This window comes from Anguilla rostrata, chromosome 7 (genome assembly GCF_018555375.3).
Source record: "Anguilla rostrata isolate EN2019 chromosome 7, ASM1855537v3, whole genome shotgun sequence".
Classification (NCBI taxonomy): Eukaryota; Metazoa; Chordata; class Actinopteri; order Anguilliformes; family Anguillidae; genus Anguilla; species Anguilla rostrata.
The window spans coordinates 5,409,971-5,435,662 of NC_057939.1; the positions used below are offsets into that span (position 1 = coordinate 5,409,971).

The 25,692-nt window shown below is 47.6% G+C and overlaps 1 protein-coding gene across 1 annotated transcript in view; it reads left to right on the forward strand.

The window, feature by feature from the left end:
• Window positions 1-25,331, forward strand: part of LOC135258835 (beta-1,4-N-acetylgalactosaminyltransferase 3-like) — a 47,467-nt gene extending 22,136 nt beyond the window's left edge. Inside the window, exons 4-20 of the mRNA XM_064342466.1 lie at window positions 2,395-2,490; window positions 4,372-4,462; window positions 6,651-6,751; window positions 7,881-7,948; window positions 9,504-9,582; window positions 11,675-11,741; window positions 12,237-12,392; window positions 13,048-13,157; window positions 13,615-13,715; window positions 15,111-15,187; window positions 15,573-16,722; window positions 17,529-17,782; window positions 18,198-18,351; window positions 18,752-18,824; window positions 19,423-19,576; window positions 20,236-20,362; window positions 20,916-25,331. Coding sequence (XP_064198536.1) covers window positions 2,395-2,490; window positions 4,372-4,462; window positions 6,651-6,751; window positions 7,881-7,948; window positions 9,504-9,582; window positions 11,675-11,741; window positions 12,237-12,392; window positions 13,048-13,157; window positions 13,615-13,715; window positions 15,111-15,187; window positions 15,573-16,722; window positions 17,529-17,782; window positions 18,198-18,351; window positions 18,752-18,824; window positions 19,423-19,576; window positions 20,236-20,362; window positions 20,916-21,024 — 2,967 coding nt within the window. The 3' untranslated portion in view covers window positions 21,025-25,331. The remainder of the gene's footprint in view (window positions 1-2,394; window positions 2,491-4,371; window positions 4,463-6,650; window positions 6,752-7,880; window positions 7,949-9,503; window positions 9,583-11,674; window positions 11,742-12,236; window positions 12,393-13,047; window positions 13,158-13,614; window positions 13,716-15,110; window positions 15,188-15,572; window positions 16,723-17,528; window positions 17,783-18,197; window positions 18,352-18,751; window positions 18,825-19,422; window positions 19,577-20,235; window positions 20,363-20,915) is intronic.
• The last annotated feature ends 361 nt before the right edge of the window (window positions 25,332-25,692 follow it).

Here is a 25,692-nt window from a genome sequence, read left to right on the forward strand (position 1 = left end):
TTTTTTTTTTTTGGTTAACCGAAATATGCATCCCTTTTGATTACCTGCTTTGCATATGAAAGCAGTAAAACCTGCCTCCTTCGCCACGTGCGCATTTGCGTTTTTGAACGCCTCATGCCCCCCTCCCCCCCCCGCCCCCGCCCCCGCCTTGTTGTCGCTTTGCAGGCCCCTAGGCATTCTCTACTGTCCCGAGCGCGGGACCTTCCCCCCCCCTTCCACAAACTGTCCCACCCCCAACCCGACAACACACCCCACCCCCCATTGGGGCTTCCAGACTGAAGCGTGTACGACAGGACAGGGAGGCAAAGGCATTCCTGTTGGGGGGGGGGGGGGTCATGTCGCCCTGCTATATTTGGAACGGGGGGGGGGGGGGATCAGCCCTTTGCCCCTGCGCCAGCTCTTGTTGGCCTAAGCGGCAAGCCTCCAGTCAGAATCCGCCTCGCGGGGAGGAGGGGGATGGGGTGGGGTGGGGTGGGGGGTAGGGGGTGGGGGTTTTGGGCGGGTGGGGCGTCTGCGCGCCACACGCGAATTCCCTGGAGGCCGCGACCCTCTGGCGCATGCTCGGCTGCGCAGGGCTCTAAGCCGGTATTAACCCACACCTGAAACGACCCTGCCCCTGGGCTCCGGACCCCGGGCGCCATTCCTGCTCTCCGTGGCCAGTTACCGCGCCCTGGCATCTGAGGAATGGGAGCCAGCGGCGACTGAAGGGGGGGAAGGCCTTGTGTGAAAGCAGGCTGTCGGACGAGGCCGGGCACAGGTGAACGGGGACTCTGACTCAGAGCAGGGCGGGTGGGGGTGGGGGTGGGGGGGTGGCGTTCCAGGTGTCACAGGTGGTCTATGATGCCTCCCCCAGGGTATTACCAGGGGGAGAGGGCTCCCCTTCGTAATCTGCTAATCCCATTGGCGGCGTCTCCTTTGTAACCTTTTAAATCCCCGCAGGACGGGGTGGTGGCGGAAATGTACTTCTGTGACAGACTGTGGCCTTTGCCGATCAGGAGGCTAATCTCTGCCCCCTCTCGGTCCTTTCCTCAATCCGCTTCCTCGTCCCCGCCCCCCCCGCCCCCGCTCTTCACGGCCTTCTGTGGGACGGCTGCCGCTGCTGAATCGGGCCTTTGTTTCCTTCGACTCGTCCTCCTGGACAATTCGGGCGGTCGTGTTCACCAGTCAGCCAAATGTGCTGCACGTCCCAAAGAGGCTTTTTTTATGAAATGATGCTGGTCGCAAAAACCAGAACACAAGGGGGATGGAGCCTCCCCCAACATGCTGTATGAACAGGTGCTTCAGCGCACAAAATAAGACGTCCCTCGTTTAAATGTTAACGTCATTATCTAATTGAGATTGACAGGCTGGTGAAGTAGCAACTTGGAGCAGCACATTAAAGGCACGCCCATACCCGTGCGCTTGGTGCATGCTGGGACTGTTGGACCTCCAGCTCCGCATGTATTTGAATGTGCATTTAGCACAGCTTGAAAAATGAAATAAAATAAAATAGGAAATGAACAGTTTGTCGAGTGAATAAAGTTTTGCGTATTCAAACTGCCTCGTTCATTTTACCCGTTTATCTGATCTTTCGTGTGTCTTTCCTCCCCACTGGTGTGGGTGGAGGGACAGACGCACAACAGATCAGTTGAACTGATAAAATAAGTGAGGCCGTTGCTGCAGACATTCGAACACGCAAAATTTAAGGGGGTGTTTTTTACTGCACCATGTTTGATTGCAATTAAGATTATCCCAAAAGCAGTTCTGATTGATTTTTGTGGCTTGCATTATTAGTCTAAGCATATTAAATGCTAATGGCTGTTCAACCAAGAAATGTTTTTCAAAAAGTTGAGTATTTTATGTTTAAGTAATTGTCAGCACTGTAAAATAATTGGTATGTTTAATTTTTGTTTCATAAACATCCTTGATATTTTGCATTCATTTCAATTGCTTTTTAAAATTTTATGTCTTAATACTGATTTTATTTTTTACAATGTCTCATACAGAACTGTTAATGCCTAATAAAAATGAATTGAGCCCTGCATTGTCAGTGTACTTATGCTGTGTTTCTGCTGTTGGAATTTACATTTAGGCATTTAGCAGATGCTACTGTCGGGGGTGACTTACGCAGATTGCATTTTTACAGCTCTGTTTATACAGCCGCGCGCACGTTTCCTGGAGCCTCTGAATTGCTTATGGCTTTGCAGCTCGTTACAACACTTCGGCTCGTACAGTAATTGTTGCTGCTGATTTATGGGACATGATTTAATGGGACGGCCCATTAAAAAAAGAAAATAAAATCACGAAGGTTTTTTCTCGCTCTCTCTCTCACTCTCTCTCTCTCTCTCTCTCTCTCTGTCTCTCTCCCTCTCTGTCTCTGTCTCCCCCTCTCTCTGTCTCTCTCTCTCCTTCCAGTATAAAGGCCAAGCGAATTTGCACATTTTTGAGGACTGGTGTGGTGGCTCTGTCGCTCAGCTCCGGAAGAACCTTCACTACCCTCTCTATCCCCACGTGAGTCCTTCCCCTCCTCCAGGGGCGTTGGGTACAGTCCTTAACCCATCCAGATACAATAATACACGGACACATGCCTAGGTGCGCTCGCTCGCTCACACATGCTCTCTCTCTCTCTCTCTTTCACATATATATGTACTGTTTTTTTTCTCTCTTACTGACGCATGCACTCTTAACACTGATACACGCTGTTCCCCATCGCACGCATTCATTAGTGTCTACAGCGTAAGCCGGTCGAAAAGCCTCGCGTCTGTTTGGGTTTTAGATTACAGCCTGTGCCTGCAGCCCCTTCCCCACTGACCGTGGCTTTAGACCTGTGCCACTGGCTCTTGTGGCCTGCAGCCCCTTCCCCACTGACCGTGGCTTTAGACCTGTGCCACTGGCTCTTGTGGCCTGCAGCCCCTTCCCCACTGACCGTGGCTTTAGACCTGTGCCACTGGCTCTTGTGTCTGCAGCCCCTTCCCCATTGACCGTGGCTTTAGACCTGTGCCACTGGTTCTTGTGGCCTGCAGCCCCTTCCCCATTGACCGTGGCTTTAGACCCGTGCCACTGGTTCTTGTGTCTGCAGCCCCTTCCCCACTGACCGTGGCTTTAGACCCGTGCCACTGGTTCTTGTGTCTGCAGCCCCTTCCCCACTGACCGTGGCTTTAGACCTGTGCCACTGGCTCTTGTGCCTGCAGCCCCTTCCCTATTGACCGTGGCTTTAGACCTGTGCCACTGGCTCTTGTGTCTGGAGCCCCTTCCCCACTGACCGTGGCTTTAGACCTGTGCCACTGGCTCTTGTGGCCTGCAGCCCCTTCCCCACTGACCGTGGCTTTAGACCTGTGCCACTGGCTCTTGTGTCTGGAGCCCCTTCCCCACTGACTGTGGCTTTAGACCTGTGCCACTGGCTCTTGTGCCTGCAGCCCCTTCCCTATTGACCGTGGCTTTAGACCTGTGCCACTGGCTCTTGTGCTGCAGCCCCTTCCCCACTGACCGTGGCTTTAGACCTGTGCCACTGGTCTCTGTGGCCTGCAGCCCCTTCCAGATCTTAGACTTCAAGCCTGGGCTGCATTTCACGACCTGGCTTTAGACCGTCCACTGTTCTTGGCCTGCAGTCTCTTCCCCATCGCCGCTTTCCTGTCCAGGGTCTGGGAATGCAGCCCTTGACAACACAAACATCATCATCACACGAGGCAGCCGTCGCACTCCGCCCCAGCGTCTCAAGCCAAAATGCAACACGCACACACACATTCATCACACAACACACACACGCACGCACACACATGCACACAGACACAATCACATAAAAAATGAACTGCCATTTGCAGCAAGACCCAGTAGAGAAAATAGCAGCCTCGAATGCATCACAGACAATGAACCCTGGTGTGACCCTCACTCAAAAATAGCTTCTGAAGGCTGACCCAATGGCCAAAACATGTTTGCATCTAAAAAGGTGAAAATGTGTTTTACTTGTGAACATTGCTCACTTGTTTGCATGGTGGAGCAGTTGCTTGCGTGATTTGCATGCATACTTCAGTGAATCACTCATCACTATGTTGTAATGAGCGCTCGCAGCTGTTGTCCAGTAAGCAGCACAAGCAGGTATTTGTAGATCTACAGCAGAGCTTCGCAAATTCATTTCCAGTTAATTTTATTAAGCATGGTTTCATTTTTAAAAGAAGTACCTCCTGGTAAAAAGGCTGTTTGCTTTTCGCTAATGTGAATGACTCAAAGGTGAGGTGTATTTCGAGAAGTAGCGGAGCCCAATCTCACGTTTTCCCCATAATGCCTGAGCCTCACCTTTGGAGCGTTCGACGCTCTTCAGAGGCTGAAGCTGTGAGCGCGGTCACCGGACGAGCAGCGGCTCGGCTAACCCGATCTCCCCCGTTTCTGTTCCAGTCGCGGACGACCGTGAAGAAGCTCGCCGTGACCCCCCGCTGGACCAACTACGGCCTGCGGATCTTCGGCTACCTGCACCCCCACACGGACGGTTCGTGTTTCGCCGCAGGACGGGGCCCTCGGCTGGTGGAGGGGAGATTTTTTGGCAAAACTTTCGCCCCCCCCCCCGCCCCCCGCTCGCCCGGTGTACCGTTTCAGCCATTAGCGTTCCGCTCGGGGCGGTGTGGATAACGCGGGCGCGTCCGCTTTCACCGCGGGAGCCATGTCACCGAGTTCACACTTCGCTACACAGCTCGTTAATTACGGCAAAGCTGAAAACGTCCCAAACGCGTGCATCGTACGCTGCATGGCCAAAAAAAAGTGTGTGGACACCTGACATCCAGCATCTCATTATTCAAAACGATGGGCGTTAATGTGAAGTGGGTCCGTGCATTTGCTGCTATAACAACCTCTTTATGCTTTAGGCTTTATGCTGGAAGCACGAGTCGCTGTGTTGTGGAAAGGCGGAGTAGCCGGCAAGCTAGCATGCCTCCGTGAGACCCCACACGGCCTCTGAATAGTGTTCCTCACCCCGCACGCCGAGTCACGATGCCCCGGTCTGTACGCTCCAAGGGGGGGGTGGTGGGGGGGGCGCACACAGCTGCCACCGTCCCAGTAACCCGACCCTCGCGAAACAGGACTCTCCTTTGTGAGCCAGCTGTTCGTCTGATAGAAATACATGCGAATACTGGGGAGGGGTGGCCTTCCCACGTACCCATTAAACATTTATCCTGTAAACCTTTGATTTTTATTTATTTATTTTTTTTATTTTTTTTTGAAGCCTTCTAGTGTGATGTGGTATTTAAAGGTTATGGTTGTTCCTGACTGGCTATTTCATTTCTTTGTTTTTGTTGTTTGTTTGTTTTCTTAAATGCATTTGCAAGTAATTTATTTGCTTTTCAGTCATTCGTGTCCTAGCCTGTTTGTATACTGTAATGCTACGCTGCATTTTGTACAAACAAACCCGATTTACCTATGCTAAGCATCTTGTGGCTACACTACTGGCATACGGCCAGCAGCTGAGCGCGCACGCATTATGTAGAAGAATTTGTTTTCTCCGACACCTGTAGCGCTTCTTTATAGCATTTGTGACTGAACGCGTTTTCTAATGTGTTCATCAACGTCATTTTTTAAAGATCGATCTCCATCTGCCGTGCGTTTCCCTTATCGCGTTTAAATAAAGCAAAGTGGCCTCTCTATTTTCCCATGAAAGATGCGAGTTTGCTGGACATATTGATTTGGGTTTTAGCGTACGCCTCAGGATTCATGTCTAAACAATTCTGTCAATGCATGACCTTTTCTCGTAACAGGTTCCTTTTGCAGTGCGTGTTGCAGTCATGGGTAGAATGACAACCCCAATAAACCCGATAAGTTAAATTTAAAAGGAGGAGACCATATATTTAACATTTTAAAAACAGGATTATTATTCGATCGTGTTGTAATTGGTGTTCACACTGGTGATTAAAACGGGAAGCCGATCAGAATCCAATTGTCCTTTGCCATCGATATTCATGACAAGAGCAGAACATAATGTAACAGACAGTTAACTGCGTTTAAATTTCCTCCTGGCAGTCCGTCTTCATTTACCATGGCCTTTTCAACTGCGCGTGTGGTCTAGAGGTTATTCAATTATACATAATGAATCAAAATCCCTATTAACTACGTCATTGAATTATAGATGATCTTTTCCGTGGTTATTTCATTACTTTACAGAATACACAAATTCTATTAAATAAAAAAATGTTAAGCCAAGATGCATAGCATATGCTATTTGTGCATTTTATAAAATGCCATTTCTAATCTGTCTACATAAACAATTACTTGAATCAAAATGATGCCAAATTTCAATCAAACTTACACCAGTAAGTTTCACATTTTAAACTAAGCTACTGTTTCCAAAGCAATGCCGTTCAAGTTTTTCTAAATGTGTTCCAGGGACTTTTTTCTGCGTTTCTTCATCTTGCTTCTTGTGATCTGATCAAAAAGAAAAGAAAATGAATGCAGTGTTTACAACGTTTTACCGAACACTTTCACAAAATCCCTTTTCCCCTGCGGTGCTTTTTTTAAAAAGAATAATAACACGCTTATGTTTGTAAGCTGCCCGGGCTCAGGTTGCGGTGCGAGCTCGGAGCGAGTGTCACCCCATCTAGAATTAAAGGCCACCGCGGCCTGAGCCGGCGGCCGTCCAGCCTCGTGTGTAAAGTAACACCAGCCCCTTTTTTTCTGTCCTTGCGGTCCAGGCAAGTACCTGTTCGCCGTGGCTTCGGATGACAACTCTGAATTCTGGCTGAGCTCGGACGAAAGCCCCTTGAACGTCCGCCTGCTCGCGCTGGTGGGAAAGGTGTGTCCCTTCAATCGTCTCCTTTGTAGTGGCAGTTGCGCATGCACATTTTTATGTTTATCGGCTCGTTCTCTTACGAGGCTTGGCTTTTAATTACGTTATTCGGTTGTCGTCTCTAATTCGGGCTTTCATCTTTATTATCTGCAGCGTTGCGGATTAAAGCTTCTGCTGAATAAATGCGCGCTTCTGGAGAGTAGATGTGAAGTGCACGGCTGTAGACTTTGGAATGCAGTAGAACCGGGTTGTCCTGTCATCCTAAAGAGGATGTCCTGTCATCCTTCACTCGCAGTCATTTTGCCCCAAAAACATGTCCCTGCTCTGTTATCACAAATAATTTCCCCTAAAAAAACAAAACCTGTCATTGGTTACAACAAGCCATAATGGAAGAAATGCGTAAATAGCAGTTGGCACAGTACGGACAAGCCAAGCAACGGTTTACGATTTGAACGGCTCCCTCGCGCGTGCCTGTCGGCATAGCATAAATAACTGGATGCTGACACAAGTGTATTTCGTCGAGCGTGTCTCATGCCTCCCTGGTGATTGACAGAATGATGTCAACGTTGATAAGTGTGCACATAGCTTCATTCTTAGAGACGAATACTGGAGAAGCCTGCACTTAGCTTCATTCTTAGAGACGAATTATACTAAAGTGCCGACTAAACCGTGATTATGGTGGCATCTCTTGCATGTCTTTAAGTACATATGAAGACAGGCAGAGTAAGTTAATTTCACCAGTCTTTGATAACTTATCTTTTAAAGGCTCGTGGATGGTACATCGCAAATGGTAATTTAAAATAAAAGTCAGGTTTCGATAATGATTTTGCTTTTGATTCGTTGTAATTATCACGATGATAATGATATTGGTGCTGACGATAAGAACATTGAACGCATCAATGAACATTAAATTGTTTTCAGTCCGTGAAGCCCGCTGAAGCTCTTTGGTTCAGACTTTGATGGTGATGATGATGATTATGATGATGATGGCCTTGTCCGTTTCAGTCTGTTCCTGTCCCCATCCTTCACTTACGCGGCGGCCATGAATGTTTGTCCAGAATAATTCCCCAGCTGTCGTATAGATTTAATTTCATTTTTTTTTAACGTGGCTGGTTTCCGTTCATTTGTCTTGCAGACGGGCACGGAATGGACAGCTCCGGGGGAGTTTGGGAAGTACGCCAGTCAGACGTCGCACCCGGTCGAGTGAGTCACTAATTTAAAAGGGCAGAACAGCGTCTGAAGCCAGGCAGTTTTGGGGCGGTTGAAGGAGACCGGGCCGCAGACCGGCCAGGCTATATACAGACGAGCGAAGCCTACGTTCCCACGTGTCTGAAGTGAGCCGAGGCCTCGCGCGAACAGGCTGGAAGTGAGGAGGGTGTTCTTAGAGCAGAGGTGGGCAATGAGGGGCCGTTTCTGTTCATGGTTTTCTTGCCATTTTCTGGCTTCAAATACTTAAGTAGGCCTAACATTTATGCCATTTGGCCCTTTATTTAGATTTTTTAAAATTAAGTGCATGAATGACAGCCAAGGACTGTTTTTGTGTTTCTGCTTGAAATGTTTTACTGTGATCTAATCTACGAGTGAACCCGAGTTGGTGCATACAGCCAGTTAGCTAATTTAGCCAGGGTAATTGGTGGAAACAAAAACCTACACACCAGGACCGGAATAGCCCTGTCTTATAGAAGGTGAATTTATGCCAGCGCCTCAACCCTCTGGCAACCCTGGCAGCGTAGGTCGAACGCGGTTGCCAGGTAAAATTAAAGCCCGCCCTGACGACTGGCGCGACAGAGATGAGCGTGGGGCTCGGTTGTCTTCTTGTGCAAGATTTCTGAGAAGAAGGGGGGGGAAAAAAAGTGGCGTCCGTCGGTCCGAGATAAGGACCGGCAGCTCTCGTGTGATATCTTATCAGCAGAGCCTGTTGTCGTATCTTCCCTAAAATCAGTCCGGGGCTGGAGGGTAGGCCACTGCACCTCCACACGTGCAAGAGCAGGGAGATCTCCGCTCCATTAGGGTTCAAACGAGGCTCTGGTGTTTTGGAACGCGGTAGCGTAGCGGTTCAGGTAGTGTTGCCTCGACATGACTATGTGTGGGGGGGGGGGGGGGGAGGTCATCCTTAATAATAACGAGGGCCGTGTAGACGATTGTGAATCAAACAGAGGGTCAGACTTGTAGTACGGACTGTGATTGTGGGCTGGGTTTGGGTAGTCGTGGCCTGGGAGAATAGCTATCGCGGTTGCGGTTTCAATAGTGTCTCGCATCCGTGTGTGAATCAATAGACCTTTCCCACAGGAGCGCTGCCAGTACGGAAGTTCGCGAATAGTAGCGTGCTAACACAAGTTCCGCCAATGACGCAAAGCTTCCAGTTTCTCCAGCGTGCCGTTACGCTCGACTAGTAAATTAAAAGTCATATTTGAGAGGACAGGAGGGACAGGACAGGGGCACTCTTGCTCAGGCCAGATTTAATTAGTATCTGAATTTATATGCGAGCCAGATCATAATTCTTGAGGGGTCGTATCTCGCCCGTGGTACTTGAGTTTGACATGTGATGTAGGTTAAGCCCGCCTTCATGTGGTAGGGGGTAGCATTACAAGTAAACGAGCAGCTGAACCGCAACCAAACCGTAGGTGGAGCGCAAGGCTCTTATTTTGAAGCCCAAGGCCAGTGAGTACTATGAGTAGGGCTATGAGGCAGAATGTAGAAGTTACTGCAGGGGGTCTGTAGGTGTTGACTCACAACTTGGCTTTTGTCTCCCCCACAGGCTGAAGTCGTCGGAGCGCTATTACTTTGAAATCATCCACAAGCAGAACGAGCAGGGCACGGACCATGTGGAAGTAGCAGTAAGCCATTTCCCCCTCTGTCTACACCCCACACCATGGGTCTATCTGTACAGGAGAAGCAGGCGGAGTTTCCCCTGTTGTTCTACACCCACACCATGGGTCTATCTGTACAGGAGAAGCAGAGTTTTCCCCTTGTTCTGCACCCCACAGAGCGGGTCTCTGAACAGGAGAAGCAGGATCTTGCTGATAGTTTGCTTTCGTGTTGCAAGGACCTCGTGGGATTGGCTCCCTGTAGACTCAAATATTTGTGTGCGCTTGTGGGAAGGGCCTCCTTGTGACTCTCTGCCCAGTTCTTGTTGCTAGCCCCCCCGCTGTCACCTCCCAACCGCGCCTCCCCCCCCCTTTTTTGTAACTAGTCCGGTCTCCGGGCCGGAAGTGGAAGAGTAACCACAACCTCGGCCCACAGAGAAGTGGTTTTACTGCCCCGGCACCAGCGCCGCCGTTTTACATGACGCATGACGGATTTTTTACGAGCCGTGGCAGAATTAAAAACCCTGTAAAACGGCCGCACGGACCCATTTGGGTTAACGGAGCGTTTTTCTTCGCGCGGGGTTTAAAACCGTTATTTTACGAGCGTGCGCGGGGGGGGGGGAGCTGTAGATTTCAAGGGTGCTTAAGACGCTTTTAGCATTTTAAAAGCAGGGCGGCGCTCCGTCCGCCGCGATGCATTTGACTGCCTGTAATTTGTAGCCGCTAAATGTGCGTATCGTGGCACTTTATAGCTTAGCATCCGCTCTGGAAGTGTATTGTTTTATACGGCGACGTGTCGAGGTTAATGCAGGCGGTTTAAACGCGCAGTCCGTCATGTTTAAATGCGCTCGGTCCCCGGCCCAGTTGTACAGATACGCTGTTACTTTGGATTATGGAACCAGGTCCCCTTGCGGTCGTGTGCGCATTGACATTCGGTTATTCCTACATTCACATTCACACGTGCATACTGTGTTATGGGGGTGATGTGTGGACACGGAAATGGCCTACAGTGCTGGAGCTGTGTCTGTGTCTGTGTCCCTTCCATGACCTGATGTTTGCTGCTCATTCCTTAGGTGAGGAGTGTTCTTGGTGAGATTCCTCACCTGTACCTGGAAACGCTGCTCGGAATGTGATTGGGGTCGTGATTGTCGGCCGCTGTGTTGCTTTGAAACTGAGCTTTTTTTCTGGGCGCTGTGTCAGTGTCTAAAGGGGGGGTGAGCGGGGGGGGGGGGGGGGGTGTTATTGGCTAGCGGTTCTTCAGGCCCGAGGTGTTGAGCGCTCATTCAGAAAGTGGGCATATTTTTAGAACCACTTCCCGTATTAACAGAAACGCTGCACATGTGACCACGTGGCATATCTATCGACCATCGGTTTTACCGTACACTGTGCTGAGTTAAAGCCTTACTGGTAATAATGGCAGACAAATAGTAGAATCTTCTACAGTGATGTTTATAGCAAATTCTTGAGTGCTGATAAATGTGTCCTCTTGTGCAGGAATTCTGTTCCTTTATGTACAAACACATTCACTCACAGCTGTACATGCATGAATATGGCGACACACTAATTCACACCCTTGTAAAAATTAGAACAGAAAAAGATTATTTGCCGGAAGGAACAAAGTTATGTTATACCATGCAGAATAGCATGTTTGCAATTCAGGTAACAAATCCACACGTGTGTGTGCAGAAACACGTGCACATTTAGCAACGTCTTAGCTTGTTTCTAACCTGATCTGTGTTGGGTCATAGAGGTGGGAGGGAGAAGCATGGTGTGGAGAACACTGATAAATTCTCTGTGTTGTTTTTATAAAAGGGCAGCAGGAAGCAGATTAACATGGGTGAACGCTCCTACTATATCCTTAATACCAGCATTCAGAACTCCTGCTGAACCAGCCCGACCGGTTTACCTCTTTTAAGGTGCAAAATCACAAATATGCGATTAGAATGTTCTGAACTGAGGACTCTAATGCTGGTGTAGCGATCACCACTGGTGGCTGTGAAAGCAGCCGTGTTCTACAACACTGACTTTGGGGGGAAAAAAAAAAAAAAAAAACATTGCAGAGAACCTGCTCTTCGTGGTGTTGTGGCTGGGATGTTTCTCTGACTGCCTTTACTCCCCACAGTGGCAAACGTACCCGGACGGCCTGCGCTTTGAGCTCATCGGCTCCCAGCACATTTCCCTGTACACAAGTGAGTCTGCGCTGCGGCGACCTTTTTGCTCCTGCTCTCAGCAGCGATGCTGAGAGACCAGTCTGGCTTTTGTCTGCGGGATTTCCCACCCGACTGGTTTCTCATTATTTAAACGAGCCGTTGGCTGAGGCTGCGTTCCACAGCGATTGTGAATCTGATACAATAACGGTTAATCAAACGGTCGACTCCAAACCATTACTGACAAATAATATTTAAAAAATAAATAATACTGTCATCAATTAATTGTTCCTGTTTGTTGTAACTATTTTGTAAAGGCAATACGGCACTCGAGCCCGTGCTGTATGGTGAGTACAGTCACAGCTATGGGGGTTGCCAGCTTCGCACCATGCTTAACAGCTCCCCTGTAGCCTTGGCTGTACTCACCATACAGCACGGCCTCCCGCGTCGTGTTGCCTAATGACAAAGCAATGCCGTTTCTGCTGGGTTGTTCTGCGCGAGCGTGATGTAACGCGACGCCTCCTGTCGTCCAATCAGACGAGTCGGGCCTGCTGATGACCGAGGTGGCGCACGTCCCGCAGTCGGCGGCCAGCCGCGCGCGGACGGCGGGGGAGGGGGCGGGGGAGAGCGCGGGGGGTTCCAGCCACGGCGCGGACATGCTGAGGGAGGACCGCCGCGACAGCTTGCACCAGCGTGAGCGACCGCGCCGTACCGCCATGCCGCCATCGCACCGTCCCGCCATCGCACATGCTCAGAGAGAGCCTAACCCTAGCCCTAACAACTGAGCCCCGGGGCCTGTGTGAGGGGGCCAATCTGAGGAGAGCTAGGACTTTACACTGGGCTGCTCTTTTCCAGGCCTGCTAGGCCTATGCTCTATGCTCTGTGTGTGCAGGGCTACTCAACCTTGGTTTTGGTGGTCCACGGTATTTGCAGGGCTACTCAACCCTGGTCATGCAGGGCCAACAGTGTTTTTAATGCGACTCAGTTGCGGTTTTAAAGGGCTATGCTATCGCTAGGATTTTGGATCAGTCAGGATCCACACGATTCAACGAACAGTTTAATTTATTGAAAAAAGTCTTAAAATCAGTGATTGTTTATAGTTCAATGGGAATGGGTAGAGATCTGCAAGACTGTGGGCCCCAAGGACCAAAAATTAGTTGTTTCCATGACATTAATTCATTTTATTTGTGTAGCACGTTTTACATAAAACTGTCACAAAGATCCTTTACATAGTAGCAGAAAAAGAGCAGTAGTTAGCTAGCAGGCCTGGTGGTCCTGATGCTCTGTGAGGACTCAGGATTTCTCTATTCACTGAGTGCTCACATCCGCTGTGTGTTCCTCTGCGCAGTTCCGCTCATCGACGAGACGTACCTGGACAAGCTCCTGCCGGACTGCATCTACAGGCCCAGCTACATCATTAAGGGCTTCCCCCTGCTGAGGTACCAGGGCCTGCAGTTCGTGAGTACCTCCACCTCTGCCTGTCCCACACACTGCTGACCGGCCCCCCACTGCATCTCAGCGTACCGTTCCAGGCTGTGATTGGCTTAAAGTGTGTCACAAGGTGCAATCGGACCAATTAGAGGACAGGGCTCACTGCATGACAACAGGCTGCATTATGTTAGCTGCTGGTACCGTTGTTGACCATTAAAGATGAACATTAGTCAAAATGTGAATGCACTGATGGTCAACTCTGTTACCAAGGGGACAAAGATCTTGGCAGTGTTGAGCCTTGCTTTGGTTCCCTTGTCTCTCCACTCTCCTGTACATGTACAAATATTCAGTGAAGTCAGCCAAGCCACAGCTATTTTCTCTTCCTTTCATAAGATCATTGGTCCTGTAGGACATTGTTGTAACGTATGTTTGTGCCTATGATGTGATGCTGGTGGTTGAGGGATAACCTTTTCCCCATGGGCAGGTCTACATGTCCTACATCTATCCCAATGACTACACGAGGCTAACTCACATGGAGACCGAAAACAAGTGCTTCTACCATTCCAATCCTCAGTACATAAAGAGGTAATCACTTTGTCTCACAGCTCTTTAGATCGATCACCGTGGTAACAGAAGATTTAGCATCTCAAAAACAAATTACCTCACATAATGTAGCACACATACACATGAACAGTGGCAGCCAGTTTAGCATTGCTTTCGCTAAAGTTACACGTCAGGTTACTCCCATACACAAACCATATCCTCTGTGCATCTGTAAAAACTTGTCTGCCTATGTAATTTCAGATATCTACATTATGCTAAATCAAAACTTGCCCATTGCTAGTGTGGTTCACATAATGGTACAAAATCCAAAGCAGTACTAATTTTATCTAGGTTCGCTCAAGAATCTTCATCAGAGTTTTGAAATGTTTTTTTAGGATTTTTTTTCCTTGCAATGGCACTCTAATCTGATTGCATGTGCCCATTTCAGGCACAGTGTGTTTATTTAAAAGGCATTGCAACAACACGATTTAGGGCACATTCAATAGGCAGCATATTTTTGCGTTGAACAGGAAGTTCACTTTCAACGGTTTTCTGTTTTCTGTTGCAGCACTTGGGAAATGTTTTATGGCGATAGGAATGTTGGTTTGAATAGGCTGGCGCTTGAGTAAATTGGGCAAAAGCATGTGATTGGCCACACACAATTAAGCGATATCTCACGAGAGGGAGTGCTTTTTTTATCGTATATCAGCATGGGTGTGGCCTCATGCCAACGGTAATTGAGGCTGCCTGGCTGGTTGCTTACAGGACAACGATAAAATTACTTCCCCAAAAAAGATCAGTTATAAAGATTTCTGGGGTTTTTTCTTCCTGATGAATCCAGTACTCATTCCATCTGTAATGCTGTTCAGCAGAATTTTTCTGGAGTAATTTCAAGCAGAGACAGTAGCTCTGCCACAGACTGCCTATGGAAGGCTATTTTCCTTTTTGAAATACCGCCTGCCCTTCTGTGATTCATTAATCCAGCTGTCCACAATCAGTAATTGGATCAGCGATGTCCTTCCCTGAATATATGGGGTTGTTTTTAGTTGAGATGGCATTTATCTAGCAGCTGACGGGAACAGCTAGATCTAGGCCTGCTCGGGGAGGTTGCGTGAGTGTATTCGGTGCAGTACTATGTCACACCACAAGGTGGCACAGTGTTACCACAGAAGCTCGAGTCAGGTAGTCAATGACTTTGACAGCACAAGTCAGCCACTGTTTGTATCATGGCTACTTATATAAAAAATATAGTATGTTTTGAACCCTTTATTTCATTGATGGAATCAAATACAACATACATACTTAAAACCTAACAGATAAATAAGAACAGTACTATTATTTTGCTGCAGTAATGTTATTAGTGTTTTTGTTTAAGTTAATGTAACTTACAATGTGTCATGCTATCTATCATTAAACTTTGCAGTACTGTTTTGGCAGGAATGGGTTTTATAGATACATGAAATTGGATGTCCCTGAAGGGTTCGAAGATGGACGTGTTCCGTGGGACAATCGAGGTACACTGCACACGTCTTTCTCCTTCATCTTTACCATAGATATCATAACCTTGCAAGAATGCGAAAGCTCATATTTCTCATGAGGAAGGCACTAATTGTAAATTCATATTTACCATAGAAGGTCGAGAATGCAGTTTCAAATGAAATCCTTTTGAACTAGTGTATACACATGTAGCGTAATTATTTACATGTTGATTACTGGTGACACCAGATTTACTCATGAGTGAATAGCCACAACATTGTACAACATTTTAAATACTACTGACAAAGCTTTTCACTTTGTCAGTTGTATTTTTCTAATCAAAGCTACCTTTCAGATGTTCAGTTTTGGTAGGACTGGTTGTAATGACTCTTCTTCTGCTTCTCTTTTTCTTTCCGCTTCCAGGTTTCGACGAGTTGGAGGACAGCATCCGCTACGAGGACGTCCCGGAGGAGGACTCTGAAGGGGAGGGCGTAGAGGACGGGGCCGAGGAGAGGTCCAACGACCTGCCCGACTACGGCGACGACTACGACGACTACACCTTCAAGCGGAGAAGGAAGCTGTTCTCTGCGCTGCCGGCCGACGGGCCCGAGCTGCCGAAGAAGAGGAAGAGGCGGGACAAAGCCAGCGTCCGGGAGGAAGTGCCAGCCCAGCTGCCGGAGGTGGATCAAAGGGAAGACCCGGAGGTCAAAGTTCAGAGGAGGAAAAAATCCAGAAGGAAAAGTGAAATTGATCCAAATGAGGTGCCAGTCCCTGTACCGCACGGCCTCCTGCCTGTGGGAAATAATGCATCGCAGCTTGAACGGGCCAGGCAGGGTAAGCGTGCCGTCGCAGTCCCAGCGCGTGGAATGAATGCTGCTCAGGTTGAGCACCACCTAGTGGCCGGAGGACCGAATGACAACATTGGACAGGCTTTGGAAAAACCGCGCAGCGGTAAAAACCGGACGCTCCACCGCGACCCGGAACGAAGGGCCCCGGTAGCCGCTGTGTGGTTACCGGTGCCCTCCCAAGCGCCCCAGGTCCCGCCCGAGAACCACCCCAGACCGCGAGCGAGGGCGTTCGGGGCCGTGCCGCAGAGCGAGATCCGGGACGGCGCCGTCGGGAGGGACAGGATGCCGGTAGGCCGGTGGGGGGAAGTCAGAGGCAACGAGGTGGAGCAGAGGGCGGAGCCAGAGCAGGAGAACGCCATCCTTCACGTTCTGGAACCGCCCCTTCCCAAGCGAGCTCGCGGGGACAGGAGAGGGGGGGAGGAGGGGGGGGAGCCCGGAGCCTCGGACCTGCGCGAGGACGCGGGCGGACTCTGGAAGCTGGAGGAGGACGCGGAGGAGTACGACGAGGACGGGCGGAAGTACGAGGCGACCGAGCCGGCGGTGGCCTTCGACCCGGAGGTGAACTGGGGGCAGACGTTCGAGGTGAACCCGCTGGACTTCCACTCGCTGCGCTCGGACTGGATCGACCTGAGCTGCAACGTGTCCGGCAACCTGCTGCTGAAGCCCGAGGACGCGCTGGACCTGGCGCAGCGCTTCATGAGCAAGCTGGAGCAGAAACATCCGGGGTAATGTGTGTGTGAGTGTGAGTGTGTGAGTGAGTGTGTGTGTGTGTGTGTATGGACCTGGCGCAGCGCTTCATGAGCAAGCTGGAGCAGAGACATCCGGGGTAATGTGTGTGTGTGTGTGTGTGTGTGTGTGTGTGTGTGTGTGTGTGTGTGTGTGTGTGTGTGAGTCTGTGTGGACCTGGCACAGCGCTTCATGAGAAGGCTGGAGCAGAAACATCCGGGGTAATGTGGTGGGTGGTGTGTGTGTGTGTGTGTTTGGCATGCAGCTGCGCGCAGAACACTAATTTTTTTGTTCATACGTAGCTATAAACAGGCAGTATGATGCAACTATGACAAAACATCGGAGTAATGGGCGTTTTTGTGGGTTTTGAATGGACTAGCATCGAGTAATGGCAGTTTAAAGGCATGTTTTGAATGACTAGCAGCAGAGTAATGGGCAGTTGAATGACTAGCAGCAGAGTAATGGGCAGTTTTTAAGCATGTTCTGAATGACTAGCAGCAGAGTAACAGGCAGTTGAATGACTAGCAGCAGAGTAACAGGCAGTTGAATGACTAGCAGCAGAGTAACAGGCAGTTGAATGACTAGCAGCACAGTAATGGGCAGTTGAATGACTAGCAGCAGAGTAATGGGCAGTTGAATGACTAGCAGCAGAGTAATGGGCAGTTGAATGACTAGCAGCAGAGTAATGGGCAGTTGAATGACTAGCAGCAGAGTAACAGGCAGTTGAATGACTAGCAGCAGAGTAACAGGCAGTTGAATGACTAGCAGCAGAGTAACAGGCAGTTTTGTGCGTTTTGTTGCCCAGGCGCTTCTCCCTCCTGCAGGTGGTGAACGTGGAGAAGCGGGTGGACCCGTCCTACGGCGGCCGCTACCTGCTGGAGCTGGAGCTGCAGGAGCAGGGCGGGGGCCGCGTGCGCCTGTCCCGCTACGTCTACCTGCTCCAGCGCCGCAGCAGGCCCCGGGCCCTGGGCCACGGGCGGGCCCCCCCGGAGCTGGTGCTCTGCAGCCCCCGTGGCTTTGCCTGGAACCCCTCCGCCACCGTGCACTTCATCGTCCCAGGTCAGGCGCGGCGGCGTCGCCCCCGCTTACCCACAATGCACTGTTCCCTAGCGCGCGGAGTGGGGTTCTCTGGGCGTGTTTCACGTGGGCTGAGGCTTTAGGCCTAAATTAGCCTGTTCGTCCAGACAAACACTTTACAGAGTACCAACACTTTTTTTTTTTGCCTACTTCAAGCACAGAGCTAACGTAACACTAAGAGCTAAATTAGCTTGTCCATCCAAGCGAATTGCCTCAGATAACAGCCACTACTATTATGGATCACACAAGTGGACTGATTTATGGGCACGAACACTACTGGCAATTTGAAAGCAGTGGAGTTCTAGAACACTGAAAAAACCTACTCTTCAAAAAGGGTTAAAAATTTCAGTGCTTTGGAAAGTGCGCTTAGCTCATTACCTCTACTCGTCCTCCGTAGTGAAGAACCAGGCCCGGTGGGTCCGGCAGTTCATCCTGGACATGGAGCAGCTCTACAGGGACACCGGGGACGGAAACTTCAACATCATCATCACGGACTACAGCAGTACGGACATGGACGTGGAGCAGGAGCTCAAGAGCTCGTCTTTGCCCAGGTAGGCCGGTGGTAAAATCCCTGGTTTAGCGGTTTGCTGGTGTACAGCGCACCCTGGTGGAGTGCAGCCGTGGATGGGTGAAAGGGAGGAATTTTTATAGGGCTCAAAGGATTGAGATGACAAACATTAATGATTTTCTCTTCTCTCAGAAATGATTTTCTCTTCATATACACACAAACCCACACATACTGTACAAACACACACATAATGTACAAACACACAAACGTGCACGCACACACACACAGACACACACACTATACAAACACACACACAAACACACACAATCTAGTGTTCAAACCATGCCACATTGCTGCAATGCCTAATTTGTCCAGACTGTACTGGATGTTAATGGTGTCCCCACCCGTCCCCACCCGTCCCCACCCGTCCCCACCCGTCCCAGGTACCAGTATGTGAAACTGAGCGGAAACTTCGAGAGGTCAGCTGGTCTTCAGGCCGGAATTGACCTCATTACCGTGAGTATGAAGGAAATGAGTCGGAGATGTAATGCAGGCAGTTCCCCCAAGCTACCGGTACGCACCGAGACACTGTTCATCGCAATGAACGCAGTCATTAGCATTTCTCATTTGCATATCCTGATCTCGTTAGCAGTAATGGTAGCTTGGTGGTCTGTCTCTCGTTGCAGTTTTGTTAATTCAACAGTGTCTGGCTGCACAGATGGTTTTGAAAAATACTTCTGATAAAATTCTTGTGCAAAATTCTTTTGGAAAATATTGGTTTACTGTTATTCTCGGTAAATTTTAGTGTAAAGAAGTTGTTGACAGTGATGTGATCAGTGGTAGTTCTTCGACGCACCTGCAAACAGCTTCTTCAGAGTGCAAATGTTTTTCCCTCCATCTTGTATTTAACACTTAAAACGGCGAAGACCCTGATGTTGGCACTTGAGGAGACCATGACTGTCGTCGGGGCCACTATTGTCCTGTATGAATAATGGCGTTACGGTAGCTCTTCATATGAAGCGCTGCTTTCAGAGAGCTCGCACCTGTCAGCCCTCTCTCAAGGCCCGCCTCCCCGTGTGTGTGTGTGTGTGTGTGCGCGCGCGTGCGTTTCCAGGACGACCACAGCATCGTGTTCCTGTGCGACCTACACATCCACTTCCCCCAGTTCATTGTGGACAGCATCCGCAAGCACTGCGTGGAGGGCAGGATGGCCTACGCCCCCATCGTGCTGCGGCTGGACTGCGGGGCCACGCCCCTGGAGCCCAACGGTGCGTCACGTCGCGCAGCGTTTCGTCTCAAACGGACGCACCCGGCAGCCAATCGGTTCCTCTCTTCTACAGGCTGCCGTTAATCTAGAGATCGCTGACCACTGCCCTGGGGCAGCGATGTTCTCTGCAGAAAATAACTGAGGCACTATTGCATTACATTACATTTAATTTGGCAGACACTTTAATACAAAGCAACGTACAATAAATCCATAATGAATGTCATGTATTTCCTAGTGTAGTCAGATACTTCAGCCATGCTACATTGATAAAATTTTGTGTTGATACACTATGCTAACTGACTTGCTAAGAAAATTAGCAACAGCAGCCGATGACAAAATAAATCTTTTCCCTGTCAGCTGTTTAGATAGGTGCTAATGCAGCTAGCCAGCTAGCTAATGATGCTGTTGTGTTTTTCCGCCATGTAATATCAAGGAAGCAAGTTCCTAATAATACTGCATTGCTCATGTTGAAAGGGTAATTGATGTATTACCCTGTAAGTTGGCTTGCTGCATTCACTTTGTAAATTAGACTCGGTACCTGAACACTTTTCCCTGTTGTTGTAATTTCACATTTCAACATCACACTCTTATCTTCCATCCTCTATGGGTAATTCTTCATTCACCACAGGGTTTATGACTCCTCTCTGTTGTTCCCCTCAGGATTTTGGGAGGTCAACGGCTTTGGGCTGCTGGGGATCTACAAGTCAGACCTGGACGCTGCCGGGGGGATGAACACCAAAGAGTTCCGTGACCGCTGGGGAGGGGAGGACTGGGAGCTGCTGGACAGGTACGGGGGGGGGGGACAGGGGGGACAGGGGGCAATACTTCCATTTCCATGTCCTCAGCAGCTCTTTGTGTTTGTGGTCAGTGGGAGGAGGAGCTATAGGCGGAGCCTGTATTGTAAGCCTCTGGGCTCTAACTGTACTGTTCAGGCACAGATTTAATGTCCTGGGATGCTGTCATTTAAATGAGCCTGGCTGCTGCCTTGTTTAGTGACTGACCTGTATCCTATAGCCAATGGTAAGCATCTCACCACATCCCTTTCACTACCACTTGGTGTCTTAGCAACATTTCCTCAATGTCTGTGGTGTAGATCACTGGTACTCAAACTTTTTAATATCGGGACCCAAATTTTAAATTTACTACCTTTCAGAGACCCATCAAATAAACATACCGGGTGCTCCATTCTGATGTTTTAGAGCCTTCCTCCATCTGTACCACCTGTACTGAAGTTCCTTTATCAGAACCCCTGCTCTTACAGTGAAATAGACTGGAATAGGCAAACCCTCACTATGGGTCTCCCTCCACCCTCTCCCCTCCACCCCCTCTCTGTCACCCAGGATCCTCCAGGCCGGGCTGGAAGTGGAGCGAATCTACCTCAGGAACTTCATGCACCACTACCACTCCAAGAGGGGCATGTGGAACCGGCAGCCCCGCAAGGGCGCGTAACCACGGAAACGGGCGGGGCTGCGCCGCAGCGTTTGTTTCCGAGGTGCCTCTGTAGGCCACGCCCCCCCCCCCCCGGCACCGTTCAACCAATCACTGCCCGCGTTGCTGGGGGAAGGGTCAGTGGAAGGGGCGGGGCAGAGGGGGCTTGTGGACTCTGAAGAGAGTGAGGCTCCCTGCCACTCAAGCCCTCCAGAGGCTGCGATCTTGGGTACAAACGGTTTCTACCACAGCCGTGTGCTGGAATAGGATCTTTTACAGAAGGGTGGAAAACAAAAAGAAGATACTACTGATTTTTTTAAATGATATTTTTTATTTTCTTTTAGTTGAAGACAATGTTTTTTAAATGGACAATGATGAAATAGGGTTGTTAATTATGTATTTTGTCATTGATTAAAAGTAATGTTTAATAACGGTAACGATAATATCAATGTAGTACATTATGGGTACGCTTATGTAGTTACCTTTATGAAAGGAGGCAAGTGGATTTTGCTAGGATTTTAGCAGGCAGTAATTACTGACTACAGTATGTATGAAGGGAGCGTGTTTGAGACGGACTGAAGAGTGTGTGTGTGTGTGTGTGTGTGTTTTTTTTTTTTTGTTTGTGTTTTTACTTCTTGCGTTGGCCTGAATGAATTCAGGTGTGATTGTCAGTCTCCCTGTCACATGACTGATAACCAGCTCCCCCCATTGGGTTTGTCTTTGCGCAAAGTGAGCATGGAACAGGAAGTTGAAGTCCTGTGTCCATCTGCTTAAGACTGGCTCCTCCCTCAGAGCTGCGTGCAGAATCCGCGTTATCAGACCCTGACTGCAGCCGTGACAGCAAAGAGTCGGATTCAAAATGGCGTCTCAGCCCGCCAACCAAATAACCCTACCATATCTCTCATCCAGAATCCAATTATCCAATTAATCCAGTTCATTGTTGTAGTTGTTGCCTTTGCAGTTTTCTTGTGCAATTTCAAATATTAATGCTTTGCATTAGCTGCATCTTAAGTATGCACATACTCACAACGTTCGTATGTGAAGCATACAAATGTCATAGCTGCAACATACCTCGTATAAATTGTTCGTATCAATTTATGAATTTACACGTGAGGATGGCGGGTATTGTCTGTATAAGCACTACCGTGTACACCTCTGATTTGTTATACTTTTTCATGAGGTTAAACAAACTGGATTTGTTTTTTTTTTATTGAAAGGTACAAGTGAGAGTACAAGTAAGAACATTTGTTTTCTGAAAGCCATTATCTTTGCTAAGACAAATCAGGGCTTGGATTTGTCAGCTTGTACCATAAGCAAATGTATGCCTACGAAACAGACATTTTGCATTATGCACCAAGATACACCACTTTAAACAGACTTCTACTTGTCAGAGTTTGAGTCTGATAATAATAATAAGTTGCAGCGAGATTATTTCCAGTTGTTGACTCACATTTTTGAGTGGTTTTTTTAAACCTTTGAAACAATTTAACATTTTTAAAGCGGTTTCGATTTATTTTACAGAATTTTTTTACGTGCTCTACTAAGTTATACTGATTTTTACAAATAAATGCTTTGTTTACCAATACTGTAGTCATCAAACGTGGTCAACGAGGCATGGGTAAGAAAGACGTACTGTCAATGGCATTTCAAAGGAATACATTATCTCAGTATGCACTACCTAGATTAATGCTCTTTTCTGCTGGAAAAAAATACTTACATCTCTGAACAGGGGACCTGTAATTAATGTGTCTGTTATCGTACGCTTATGTAATGCTTAGGAATATTGTATGTACGCATTATGAAGTAGCAGATAGCGACAGTTAATGTTGTTACTGTGCCCTTTATTTAAATGCGAAAGTTCACTTGAGAGCTTATTTAATTTACAGCAACGATTTCCAAAAAGAGATGGGGAGGAACAGCAAGGGATTGTCTAGTCAAGCAACTTATGATGTCAGTTGGCTAGATGAGAGACAGTTTGGGAATTTGACCTGGAACCTCTTTTTTAATACTACTACTCTTATGATAAATGCAATGACTGAAGAGAATCATGACCTCAGTTTAATATCACATTTGAAACCCCAGCATTGTGATAAAAAAATATATAAATACAGATATGTAAAATATATAAATGTGCAACACACACACACACACACACACACACACACAAGTTTACTGTGTCAGGTAAATGTCTCCTTTTTGGCACGTGAATTTTTTTTTTTGCCATTTGGATCACTGTTTTATAACCACTCCCTGGAAGATGTTAAAGATTTTAACATGTTGTTCCTTGCACATGACTTACATGCTCTCTGTGTTCAGTGTTTTACTGAATCAGTCTTTCTGGGTTTGTGCTAGAAAGGGCGTAGTGTCTTTTGACCTGTACTGTTCTTACTGCTTTGTTCATGTTTGTTCTCACAGGGCATTTAAATTAAGTGCCCTGTTGTTTTGTTGTCTTATTTAATATACCTATTCATGTTAATCACAGTGGATGACAAACTCCAGGGATTATTACATTGTCTCTCTTAGGGATATTTATTTCACCAGCTCTTATGCCGTTTTTATTTGTATTTTTGTTATTTTGTGTTATTTGTTTTCAGTAGAATATACTGTTTGGGGAAACAAGAATCAGTTTTAAAATTATGAATAATTTATGTTTACCCTTTCTGAAAGTGATGGTCAGTGTGTATATTCTTTCATTTTTGGTTTTGAGAAATGTTTAGTTATGTTGTTATGTTCTGTTTGAAATGGTCAGTTTTGATTAATATTGTTGAACATCTACAGTTCCACATTCACAATCTGTAAACCTGGCGGTGTGTTTCATTGCTTGAGAACTTTTCAGAATTGCCAAAGAACTGATGTGAAGTCATACGGATGACCATAGTGAAAAAGGCCAGAGCAGTGGTCTTTAAAACTTAAAGTAAAACTTTTTAAACATTTTATTTAAGGCTCTGCTGGCTAAAACCTGTTTAACTCAGGTCTTTCTTTAAATTTTAATACATAGCCACATTTTGCATTTCCTGGCTGAATAAGAAAGTGCTTATGCAAGCAGACCAAAGAGACATTTTCATTTTCTACGTTCTCTCACAGGACGGATGAACACCTGAAAATATATATATTTTTTTTTTTAGCCTGTCAGCCTTCCAAACCTTTTGTGCATTTTATAATGTATTATGCAAACAAGGTTACGACTCTGTATTTGTACGTGTATGCTGTTCTATTCAGTGCCTTTCAAGAGTGTGGAACACAAGGCAACTTTAGCGGAAATCTCGTGTCGCTGTGGACACCGGGTTCTGCGAACGATCTCTTAAATGTTTCAGCAAGCGCTCATGTGACGTCTCATTTGTGTACGGAGTTTAATTAGGAATTAACATGGGAAAATGAAGCCTTTTTAGGTGTGTTTTTAAATCACGTGGTATTTTTCTCTCTGTGATGTCGCATTCCTCTCCAGGAACCGCCCGTAGTGCGTGCGTGCGTGCGTGCGCGCGGTTGCTGGGGGAACACATTAGGCCATTCCACTGTTGCCGTGTTAAACGCAGACAGCTGCAGTTGTGGCAGCACGCGGTGTCAAAGGTCGAACACAGGACACGCCTTGTGTGCTTTTTCTTTTCTTTGGCATGTTCCTGCATCTCGTAAAAACTTTGGCCGCCATGTTTTCTCTTAAAGGAGCAGTGGGTGAGGCAGAACTGTGTCATGTCGCAATTTCAGGCAATATATTTTCTGTCAAAACAAAACGGCAGAGTAGGCATTGCCAAAGTACGGAAGTAGGCGCAGTGCTGACCGCTCGTTCTGCTGATCTTCTGTTAAAGTGGAGTTTTTTTTTTTTTTTGCGTTTCCTGTTTGTATCCATCTTTTGGCATTTGGAAAATGGCTGTATTCTGCTCTGTAGTCTACAACACTGTTTTGTACCCGAAATCATGTACTGTAGCCGCTTGCCACAACGTAGACATGAGGTAAAATAGAATGGTGCTTGTAACCAAGAGCAAGAGGCAGGTAAATTTGAATTGTTTCATATTCAGATTGTATCTTTGTTAAGAGGGTGTGATTTTAGAACACCGGGATGCTATTCCTTTGTGCATAGTCCCTTAAGGAAGCCATTTTAAGCTGTGTAACGCAAATGGAGGCGATCATTTTTTAACCTTTCTAGTCATTCTGTGTGTGTGTATGCCCTCCATCTGTTCTGACCGAGTGTGTTGTGAGAGAGAGAGCCATTCAGGGAAAACACAGCTGTTGTGAAATCACCCGTATCTGAATTTGATTTCTGTGAAATTGGTGTCATTGTGTGCAGCTATATCCCCCCCCCAAAATGGTCCTCATAAAGTGTTTTAAATGTCTCAGTTGTGTGTTTCGTTCTTAGTTCTGTTATGATGCTGAAGTACCCAAAGCCACAAGCGTAAGTTCTCCAGTATAAATCATTCAGACATTGGATTGTTATTAATTATGTGCTATAATCATACCGTACCATGCTTTGATGGTAGAGAATTATATTCTGAACTCTTTAAAGCTGGCCTTTAAGAACAGCTGCTTAAGTGAGTGTGAAGTTTCCTAGAAAATTTGAGTTAAAGCTCTTTGACAAAAAAGTTGGTTATTTTTATTGGTATTATTAGGTTATTGTGTAGGCTGTGTTTTATATCTTTCTGTATATTTTTGTCATAAAATATGATGTGCTTACTTCACGTGTATCCCACACAAAAT